General features: G+C 44.1%; 1 protein-coding gene across 1 annotated transcript; it reads right to left on the bottom strand.

The window, feature by feature from the left end:
- Window positions 1–3,237: 3,237 nt before the first annotated feature.
- Window positions 3,238–11,302, bottom strand: LOC147425531 (uncharacterized). The gene is made up of 6 exons (XM_086500127.1): window positions 11,109–11,302; window positions 10,808–10,999; window positions 8,998–9,040; window positions 8,807–8,828; window positions 6,147–6,165; window positions 3,238–5,049 (listed from the first exon to the last, which is right to left on the bottom strand). Exons 1-6 carry the CDS (start codon window positions 11,300–11,302, stop codon window positions 5,016–5,018), a joined length of 504 nt encoding a protein of 167 aa, XP_086356253.1. The 3' UTR covers window positions 3,238–5,015.
- Window positions 11,303–11,659: the final 357 nt, after the last annotated feature.

Raw genomic sequence — 11,659 nt, forward strand, 5'->3', positions numbered from 1 at the left:
TGGAAAGTCTTGGAAAAGTAGTCACCTTATATAGGTGCTCATCACTTCACTTTTTCCTCCAAGAGAGGAGTCGGTCAAGAGGAATGGGGCATTTACTTTGCAAAGAGAGGGGGGTTGTCAGTTAGGAGCATCTTTCAGAAAAAATTGTGTATGGCTGTGAAAGAGACTCACGTTGCCCTCTTCCCCTTGTATATTTGGGTGGTGGCCCCTATGTCTTGCTAGTTATGAGGGGTCATCCCAAAATGAGTGAAGAGGGGGTTTCCATGTCAATGAGCCTTCCTCTTCTTAGGGGTGTTTCCATGTCAATGAGCCCTCCTCTTGTTAGGCTTATGGGGACAAAGTGAGAGAGAGAGAGAGAGACAGAGAGAGGGGCCCACCTCCACCCACACTAGGAGGATTTGGTTTGTATTCCCTCTTTAGGGGGCACTAGGCCCCCTAAGGGGTCCTAGTTCCCTCCAATTTTAAGGTGTTCCAAGACTTTGCTTAACAAGCATGTGTAGGAGGATGCTGCGTACCCCTGTAAATGGTTTCTAACCAGCCTCCACAGTTTAGCCTTTTCAAAACCATTATGGCAGAATGCTTGGATTAGCGCCCGGATGTCCCATAGGAATTGCAAAAAAGGATTGGTTTGATTTGTGAAAGTATCACTTTATGCGCCCAATCAGCAGGTCAATTACTTGCTCTTTGTAGGTATTTGATGGATCTATATGGGGAGATTCTCCTCTTTTTTGTTAAGGCGCTTGATCAAGACTCTATTGCCAATTGATAATTGAAGGTTGAGGAACTTCGCGTGTGTGTCAATGCTACTCTCAATGGAGAGGAACATAGGGAAGATGGTTTGGTTGGTCATGAAGTATAGGGGGTCCCTTGAGTCAATGATAGGAATGTCATCAAAGTAACAAAAGGGGAATCCCAATTGTTTGAGAGTGGTAGCACAGTTTGGTAAGTTGAGGGTCTGGTCAATGAACTCAAATTCCAAAGAATGTAGGTAGAGATTTCACCATAGGGGGGAGCATGCCAATCCCATGGGGATCCCATTTCTTTGTCGGAAAACGCGTCCTTGGTTTTGTACGTACATGTTGTTGATAAGCCAAGAGTTGATCCCCAACACTTGTTGTTGGGTGAAGGATAGACCTGATTTGTATGAGTGGGGAGACCATGCCCCTTCCATACATTGAGTGGGGAATCTCCTAAAAGAGATGTATGGTTTATTGGCAAAGGAGAATGCTATACTTATAAGCTTAGAGATATGATGAATGAGTCCATCCTTTCCTAGATGGGGGATGTTTTCATAACATCTTTTCACATCCCCTGAGTAGAGGGTTGAAGCGTGCTTGGGTAGGTTCACAACACAATCATAAATTGAGTCCACTATCCACCATGACTGAATGTGGATGTTATGGCAAAGGAGGGCTTTTTGGTTTAAGTTCTTTGCCCTTTTTTTGAGATGTGACATACATGTTTTCAGAAAGCATGCCATTAGTAGGGAAATCTCTGTGTAACAGCATGAAGCTCCACAAGTTATCCATCGGAAAGCATTTTTATGACTCTTGTAAGAGGCCGTAATGAATGGCAGTTCATTATTGCTAAGTGGTACCAAGGGGGATAAGTAAGCATGTATGTGTGTCAGTGTGTCCATCATTGTTTGTGTGTGTAAGTTGAAATCTTTGCCCTGTAGTCTTTTAGTAGCCTCATTCGTAATGAGAGTTTTACAGACAAGCACAATGTTATTTGGTGCTTTATCTAAGCAAGAGATAAAAAATTGCGCCCTAAGCTTCTCAATTTCTATGTGAAGGTTAGGATAGTACTTGTGTTGCCTTTTTCTAGGTAAGAAATTGGAGCAATAACCCTTTAGTGCATTGTGAGCCTCATGGACTGTAATCCCTCTTGGGAGTCTAATACAATCGGTATGTATGATTGTGTCCAAGACCTTACATAGCTCATCACATGCTTGCTCGAAGTCTCGCGGTGTGGTCAAGATATGTGAGACGCCATAGTTACAAACTTGCACCAATTCCGGTGAGAGGAATAAGTGGATGTCCGTAGTAAGTACGTGCCCCCACGTCGGGTTCATGTTGTCCTTGTGTTCTTCACATTGACATGTGTTTAAGGTATTTTCAAGTGCAAATACCAAACGGGCGTTACACATTTTAGCCTTTAATGGTGCATCGAATGACCATGAGAATAAGCATTCACTCCAATTCAGAGTGGTTATAAGATTCATCCCAAAACAGAACAGCTCAAAGAAAGACCTTATATTACATAGGTCCATAAGAGGGGTAACAAAGCATATAGGGATAAATACCCCTTTGTTTTTGGGTTTTTGATAAGCATCAACCGTCCATGAATGTCCATGAATATCTCGAGCCACCTAAAAGAGAAAAACCAAAACACCAAAGCAACAATCAGAATAGTCAAGAGAATTAGAGAGGGAGATAAACATCTAAAGCACGGGAAACAATGAGACAGGATAGACAAGAGCGTCATGCACACCACCCCAAAAACCTTCAAAAATACAAATCGTAAACCACAAAGAAAAAATAGTCTTGACAACTCAACATGACCAAGAGCAAGCAACATGATCACGATAAAAGAGAACAAACAAAGCTATCGAGACGAAAAGGAAAACCACAAGGGAGACAGATCCATAAAGATGACGGTTCTACGACACAACAAGACGCCAGGGATAGAAAGGAAACACAAAAGCACATCATGGTAAAAAATAATACAGTGCCTAGGAGGCATCCCAAAACAGCAAGCATCAGATCAAAGAAGCCGAATATAAAGCATTTTGAGAACCTATCCAGAAGTGCCATGGCGAAGCATAAATTGACAAGTAATAACCAACACCCCGTGTCTGTACACTATAAACAAGCGATTGCATGATGTAGGATTGCCTGAGTTCCAGTGCCCACCCTTAGCACAAAACAGTGAGGTTGTAAGACCAACGCGCAAGAACATGCCCTGTATTAATCACCAAATAGCTTGGACAAGGAAGTTCAAGGTAAAACACAGCAGCCCATAAGAGATTTACAGGGAATTTTTAAAGACCCCATTAAAGTTTCCAGATCTCACAACAAATGAGTAGGTAAAGACCAGTAGCTTACAAATCTGAGCGCAAACCAGATTATGGGAAGAAGGCCAGCAGGCCACAAAGCTGAGTATAAACTGACCAGCCAAAGAAGTGCAGTATGACGAATTTGTAGGCTCACACATAAAATTTCCAAGGCTAAAGAATACCACAAAAACGAGGTTCACCTCCTTAAAAAACATTAGGCATACAGCAGTGCTTTGGCGCAAGCTGCGCAAAGAGAGTTAGACTAAAATAAAGTTCTTGATCGCAAGACCGACTAACCAGCAGCTCGTCAAAATGAGCACAAAACGTACTCAGGGAAAAACACGAACCATCCTCAAAACTGAGTACAAAACAGCCCATCAACCCATTAAGTGAAGTACACTGATTTGGGCAGCCCCAACTACGGTCCAGCAAATCTGCGTGCAATTAATCATAGAGGAGTGCCTTTTCACTTGTTGCGCATTGAGGGTTAGCCGAGTGTCGAGCTCGTGGAGGAGGGGGTTGTACTGAATTTCGAGCTAATAGGCAGGGTATGTCGGAGTATTCATTGGGGTGCGGGAGCTATTAGTCAAATCAACGGGTGAGGTTTGAGTCCATCTTGACCTGTGGCAGTCGAGTTGGTCTGCCTTTGCGGTGTGAAGTGGTGTCGTCCACACCCTCTGGATGTTCATCCCTGGTCCCCACGAGCGCGTTTTCCTGCCCTTGGGTTTCCAGAGTCTCTCCCAGGAATTATGGCCTGTTGGATGAAGCAATCCACCTCATGGTTAAGGTTGGCCGTTGGCAGTTGTTGACTAAATAGGATCTGGTGTTTGATAGCCTCCTTCACTTTTTGTCTATATATAAGATGAACCAGCAAAGCTTTTACCACCTCTTGGGCTTCCTTCTCAATCCAACTGAGAAAGGCAATCGTTGATTTTTTCAAGCTTGAACTAGGGAAGAACATGGGAAGATGATGCATCATCATCCACAAAGCGTGGTCGAACCACAAAACATTGCCATCCTTGCAAAGATCTTCTTTCCCAACATGCTCGCATCCGCACTTTAAGAAGGGGTGGTGCACATTCCATATTTGTGTTGTATAATTTGTTTCCCTACCTGTGGTAGAGATTATGCCTTTCTCCCCTACCACACATCTAAATGATGCTTTGCATCGATTCGTTTCGAAATCCCACATAGTGAAAGGGTTAGCTAACACGTATCTTTCCAGAATATTTGATGAATTTGATTGAAGTATGTGCTGCAGGGCAAGCTTTAAAGAGAGCTTATCTTTACCATTGAGTAGGAGTAGGAGGAGTCACTCTGATAGTGGCGCAAGGAGTGTGAAATTGCCCAAAGTCCAGGGCTTGTGGTGTGCATCTTCCAACATGATCTCCAGATACCTGCAAGGAATGTAAGGGTCAGTATATGACTCAAAAGGTTTTTTTGAGAGATTAAGTGCCGGATTGTTGATGGCAAAGCTTTGCTTGGCAAGCTGTTGCTCATCTTCATCAAGATCTATTGGGATGAGGGAGCTATTTGATTCTGATTGTGGGGAGAGTGAGACTTCGTCGAAGCCATTAAGAAGGTGGCGCCTCTTTTGCCGGATCAAGGGGTCATTGCGTAACTTCTTGCCATGGCTATCCATGAATCTCCGCATGAGATTTGGGGAGTTCTCAGCCCACTCCTTTTGCTCCCTTGCATCGTCATCATTTATTGTCTTAAGATTTGCTGCAAGTTCTCGACGCCTTTGTGTGGCACTCCTAGGATTTTCTTGCACCAAAGAGTATAAACAAAACCATGCCGGCAGATCCAATAGGTTGAGCAGGAGCAGGTCGGTGTGTATGTGTGCTGTTATAGCCTGTCTCCAACTCGATTAGGGTATGGTGGAAGCTTATGTCCTTGATGCAGAGCATCAACCCTTGGATGATGGACGGGGGCGCAGGTGAAAGGGGCTCATATCCTAGAGCCATGAGTGAGGCATCCCAGCAAGCAACCTGTTCATTACGGGAGTTTCAATTAGTCAAAGATGGTAATGTAGTGGCAAATAAGCCAATGCTATATCCCAAACAGATGGTATTTTCTGCACAAAAAACAGAGTAACAATAACCTCAAAAGCTTATATAGTGTTAATCTTATGGAAGGTTACATCTCAGCCATGTATTAGCAACAAAGTAGAGAAGCATCCAACAGGCAGTATTTACCCATCAGCCTATACATACAGCAAATTCAATCAACCTTGCTTGTTATGATTTGTTCATACCACAACAAGCAGTCCTCTCACAGCTCAGCCTGTTTATATGGGACATGTAGATTGTTCAAGACACCACCTCAACACCCAATTGGTTTATACGAGATCATTACCTCAAGTCAATTATGTATTTCTACAACCAGCTGATACTCCAAATAGACAACCTGTTTATATGTGTCGTTTGGGTCAGCTCCAAGAAGCATCTCCTGATACATCCTACATTCACAGGGACTGTACCCCCAGGTGCTTTATGATTACAACAAGAAGACAAAGCCTGTTCATTCCTAGCTTGAACCATCAGAATTATGGCAAAAAAAGCACAACCCGTTCAACCTTTGAGATTAACTCAGCTAGAAATGCAATATTATTGTGACTGCTTTATTGCAATAAAGACCCATAGCTACTTTTCTGAGAAGAGCTTTGCGATAGATCAGGGCGTGCACTGTTAAGATAAAAGAAGGTAGCATCTTAGGCATGTATTAGCAAATAGACAGGGTGTAATCCGGCAAGTGGTATTTTTTTTCAATTAGTCTGTGCATTCAATAAATTCAAACTAACCTCAGCTGTTTAGTCTCTGTTCAGAGTACGGCCGAAAGTTCATTTCCTGATTGGCTTGTCTCTTCAGGACATTTGGAGTGCTTAAGATAGTAATGCAGCACACAGTCTGTACATTAACTTCAAACTATATCAAGTAATACCAGCCTATTTAGATTGCTACCAAGTAACATCTCCCCACATGGTCTGTTCCTTTAAGAAATTTACCCACAGGTTTTTCAAGAAACTAGCCAGGTAAAGACACATGTTTAATCAATATAAGTAACTTGTATATTCAGAGTAAACAACCTGCTCATCCTCCAATTAGCTGAACCACAAGAAAAGCATTGATTGTAATAAAAATGCATAGCTTTGTTGGTGCTCAGCGCCATGTGAAGGACCAGGGTCTCGAAAACATTTCACTTTGCTGTCATGTAGAGTCTGTGGCACGATCAATGTGCACAGCAGGGTTGCATCAGAACATCCGCTCTGTGGTAACGGGTACATATCTACTATGGGGGATTGTAGAGATGTAAAGGGGCATGATAAATGTGCGTCGGCAATACTCTTAGTAAACCACCACCCCAAATCCAAAAAGACCACCAATTGGGAGTCCATCTGAGTCCACACGATCAGAAGCCAACATAGCAATGCTAAACCTCAAGGTGGGCGTGAGGAAGGGCCCTGTGAGGGACGACTATAGATTAGGGGGATAACTGTGCAGCTTCCAAGAGGTCTAGTAGGCGGTTTTTTAGAGATTAGCAATAGCTTCCTAGATGGCAGAGAGAGATTTGCGCTATATTAGCAACCGAGTGCGTAGCAGTGGATTAGGCGGACTGTAGTAGTAGGTAGAAAAGGAGTGTGTGGCTCGGCGCAGGATTTAGCAAACGAGTGCTTAACAGTCGATTAGGCGGACTGTGCTTCACCAAGCCCTAAGCAAAAAATTGGTAGGTAGAAAAGGGTACCTAGTGCATTGTACCGAGCCAGAGGTGATAGGTAAGGCTCGAGTGTCCATTACCTTTTGAATTTCGGGTTCTCAGTAGGGCCCGTTGATGACATGTCCCTATTCTCCGCTAGTCCTTCGATGGAAGGTGTACTAGAGGTTCTTCATAAAAGAGGCCATCCTCTTCGACTGCCAGATCGGTTACATAACCCATAACTAGAATGCTTCGATAGCTATGTTCCATCGAACTGAGATCGAACAAAATATTGGAAACTGAGAGAGAGAGAGAGAGAGAGAGAGAAGAGAGAGATTTCATGAAAGAGTGTTAGATTTTTTTACCAGAGAGTGTTTGGGATACCGATCGTCGTGGTTTAGTGGTGTACCTCCGCATAAATTGGTTACCGATTGTAGTGCTTCAGGGGGGTACTTCGCCAAAAACCACAAGGAGTGTTAAGAGTTTTGTCAAGCTCAATGTTCATGATCATACAAGATGTCAATGTTATTAATTGTTTGTTGTTCTATTTTTATGTTTTAAAAAAAAGAAAACATGCAAGTCTCCTTGCATGGGGGAGTTTGCAGAGCCCTCCCCAATTTTTATAATACGAGGGAACGTGCCATTCCCACGACAGCGTGCAATTTTCAGGGTGTTCATTAACTGCATCCTCAATATCAAAAATCAAAAAAATGATAATGCTTACTCACCGCGATTGAATGTCTGTCGGCAATGGACTTCCTTGCATCAACGATGTTGGGCATCTCCTGCACTTAACCCGCTGTAAGAGACGGCATCCCAGGGAGGATACCCTTAATGAAGATTTTGTGCTATTGTAAGAACACCACAATTTGTATATATATCGATCAAACAACCACCAAGCATGAAATCGTACTCCCAACAAACGTTGACTAGCGATCATATCGCAAATTCTAATATCTATGGCTGTGTACGTGATTGCATCTGTTGACCCGCATGCCTTCCAGATTCCTATGTAGACGTAGTTGATTGCGTCTGGATAGAGACCCTTCCTGCGATCTTGTGGCGGCGTTTCGCACAACAAGCATGCATAAGGTCAATAGCCTTCAAGGTGCAAGCATAGGTGAATGGATTTGTAGAAACGCCTTTCGTTTGCATCTGCTTCATGTTGTGTGTATTATGGGGAAAGTGCATTCCAATGCTTTGCATCCACTGAAAATATCGTAGAGCTTTCTGGCCTTGCTCTTGTTGCACACATCCCACAATCAGTGCATTCAGAGAGGCGACATTCCTGGCAAGAAGCTCCTCAAGGAGTTTTTGTTCTTTGTCAAGCGCACCACAGCTGGCATACATATCGCCCAAGGCATTGCCAAGCACCACGTAACTAACAATATCAGTCTCAGTTGTTGTGTCCATAAGAGCATCTTGCGTAGAGCTACATGCCTTCGAGATGCACGCATAGGTGATTGCATCTGAAGAGAGGTGCAACTGGAAAGAGGCCCTCGCGTCCCATCAGCTAAAAACAGCCTAGACCTTTCTGGCCTGTTCTCGTTTGCGCACATGCCTGTTTCTGAATAGCTTGTGACTGACGAGCACTCTCATCATAAATTCTCTCACCCATGTCAACATATTACGAAGTCTTTCAAGATGCTAGCATAGGTTCTTGCTTCCATAGATGATTGCATTGGAGAAAGGCCTTCTGCTTGCATATGCTTAGAATAGCCTTGACGAGCTTCCTTGCCGACATCTTGCATCGATTCGAAGTGATTACCCATCTTGTGGTTTTTCTGTGAAGGTACCAAGAAAGAAGAAAGGAAGTCGTTCCCCTTTTTTGCACTGAAAGGCTGTAATTCTGACGATTTCTCAGTTTGCGATGAGAAAGACGCCAGAGGGCCGAAATTGTAGTTTACATCATGAATAGCTCAATAGCTGCACGTCTTGACAAGGCGAGTGATGAAGGTCATAAAAAAAGCAAGCAAGCACTTGCCGTTGGATGGTCAATGCCATTCCAGATAGGAAGCTCCTCAACCACATTTTGTGCTTTCTCAAGCGTACCACATTTGACATACATATCGACCTAGACAATACTGCCAAGCACGACATCTTTCTTTAATAGCCTCCGACTCACAATATACTTCTGAGTTTTTGTGTCCATATGAGCATCTTGTGTAGAGCCACATGCCTTCAAGGTACGTGCAAAGGTAATTGCATATGGAGAGAGACCCTCGCTTTGCATACTTATCGACCAAGACAGTGCCAAGCACGACATCTTTTCTCAACAGCCTTTGACTAACAATACAATTGTGAATTTTTGTGCCCATATCAGCATCTTGCTTAGAGCTACATGCCTTCAAGATGCATGCATAGGTGATTACATCTGTAGAGAGGCACTCACTTTGCATCTGCTGAAAACAAACTAGAGCTTTCTGCCCCTGCCCACGTGGGACAAATCTTGCAGTTAGTGCATTCCAAGAGTGCACACTCCAGACAGGAATCTCCTCGAGCACTTGCGTAGAGCCACATGCCTTTAAGATGTAAGCGTAGCATTCAAGACGAAAGTATAGGTGACTGAATTTTGAGAGATACACTTGCTTTTGCGTCCGCTGAAAACAGCCTAGAGATTTCTGGCACTGCTCTTGTTGCGCGCATCCCGCAATAAGTGCATTCCAAGAGGTGGCATTCCGGACAGGAAGCTCCTCAAGCACGTTTTGTGCTTTCTCAAGCGCACCACATTAAGCATACGTAACGACCAAGACAATGCCAAGGACGACAGCTTCCTATGCCCTTGTCGGGCATATCCTACAATCAGTGTGTTCCTAAAGACGATATCCCGCACCACATGTGGCATACATATCGACCAAGGCATTGCCAAGCATGGCAATTGTTGGCAACAACCCCTGACTAACAATATCATAGTGATTTTTTAGGCCGATATCAACATCTTGATGCACGATTATGTGACTGCATTTGGAGAGACGCCCTCACTTTGCATCCCCGTTGAAAGCAGCCAAGAGCTTTCTAGCCCTGCTCCTGTTGCGTGTATCCTGCACTGAATGCATTCCAAGAGACAACATTCCGGATAGAAAGCTTCTCAGACACATTTTTATGCTTTCTCAAACACACCACATTTAGCATACATATGGTATTGCCAAGCACGAAATCTTTCTAGCCCTGCTCTTGTTGTGCGTAGAGCCACATGCCTTCAAGATGCATGCGCAGGTGATTGCAATTGCTGAGAACAATCTAGAGCATCCTGAAATCACTACATTCCAAGAGTCCATACTTCGGAATCTGGCGCTACTATTGTTGTGCACATCCCCAATCAGTGCATTCCGAGAAGCGACATTCGAGACAAGAAGCTCCTCAAGCACTTTTTGTGCTTTTTGAAGTGCACCACATTTGGCATACATATCGACCAAGACAATGCCAAGCACGACATCTTTCTCAAGCGCACGAAATTTGACATACATATCAACCAAGATAGTGCCAAGCATGACAACTTTTTCCAGCAGACTCTGACAAACAACATAATTGATTTTTGTGTCCATATCAGCATAACATCTTTTTGTGTCCATATCAGCATCTTGTGCCACATGCCTTCAAGATACCTGCATAGGTGATTTCATAGGCTCTCCCATGAATACACCCCATTTGCCACATGTCGTGCAACAATAAGTGCATACCAAGAGACCGCATCCCATCCCGATCCTGGAGGCAGTTGGAGTACGTAGGTGATTGTCCATATCAGCATCTTGTGCCACATGCCTTCAAGATGCCTGCATAGGTGATTTCATAGGCTCTCCCATGAATACACCCCATTTGCCACATGTCGTGCAACAATAAGTGCATACCAAGAGACCGCATGCCATCCCGATCCTGGAGGCAGTTGGAGTATGTAGGTGATTGCATCTGGAGAGAGGCTCTCGCTTGGCATCTGTTGAAAACAGACTACGACCTTGCTACATGATGCACGCTAGTTGATTGCAGTTGGAGTACGTAGGTGATTGCATCTGGAGAGAGGCCCTCACTTGGCATATGTTGAAAACAGACTACGACCTTGCTACACGATGCACACCAGTTGACTTCCTTCTGGGCAGAAATTCTACTAATGTGTCAACAATTAGAACCCCCAGAACACTGCTCAGCTCCAGACCATCTAGAGGTTCATTCTCCAAAGGCTTCTCACGATGTCCCAGGTCAAAATGCCAACAATCACTTACTGCACAACCAGGCAATTTCTTTGACAACCTGGAGGCACCGTCAAGCCTCCGACCATTGCCACAACTCTGTACGCAAAGCTGCTAAATCCATGATCAAGATTTCACCGTAATAGTCACAGTTGAAAACAGACTACAACCTTGCTACACGATGCACACCAGTTGACTTCCTTCTGGGCAGAAAGTCTGCTAATGTGTCAACAATTAGAACCCCTAGAACACTGCTCGGCTCCAGACCAGCTAGAGGTTCATTCTCCAAAGGCTTCTCACGATGTCCCAGGTCAAAATGCCAGTAATCACTTACTGCACAACCAGACAATTTCTTCGACAACATGGAGGCACCGTCAAACCTCCAACCATTGCCACAACTATGTACGCAAAGCTGCTAAATCCATGATCAAGATTTCAATGTAATAGTCACAGTTTGACGCGTCTACAGAAGCTTCTACCTGTCCAACCACATAAGTGCATCCATAGGAAAGGCCAGCTCCGGAAGGAAAGCACCACAGTGTGTATTTGCAACCTCCCAGAAGTCTGTAATAGTCACAGTTTGACGCGTCTACAGAAGCTTCTACCTGTCGAACCACATAAGTGCATCCATAGGAAAGACCAGCTTCGGAAGGAAAGCACCACAGTGTGTATCTGCAACCTCCCAAAAGTCTGCAATAGTTGCCTCTCTCACTGCAATTTG

The sequence above is a fragment of the Adiantum capillus-veneris genome, chromosome 25 (genome assembly GCF_014529385.1).
Source record: "Adiantum capillus-veneris isolate H3 chromosome 25, ASM1452938v2, whole genome shotgun sequence".
Lineage (NCBI taxonomy): Eukaryota > Viridiplantae > Streptophyta > Polypodiopsida > Polypodiales > Pteridaceae > Adiantum > Adiantum capillus-veneris.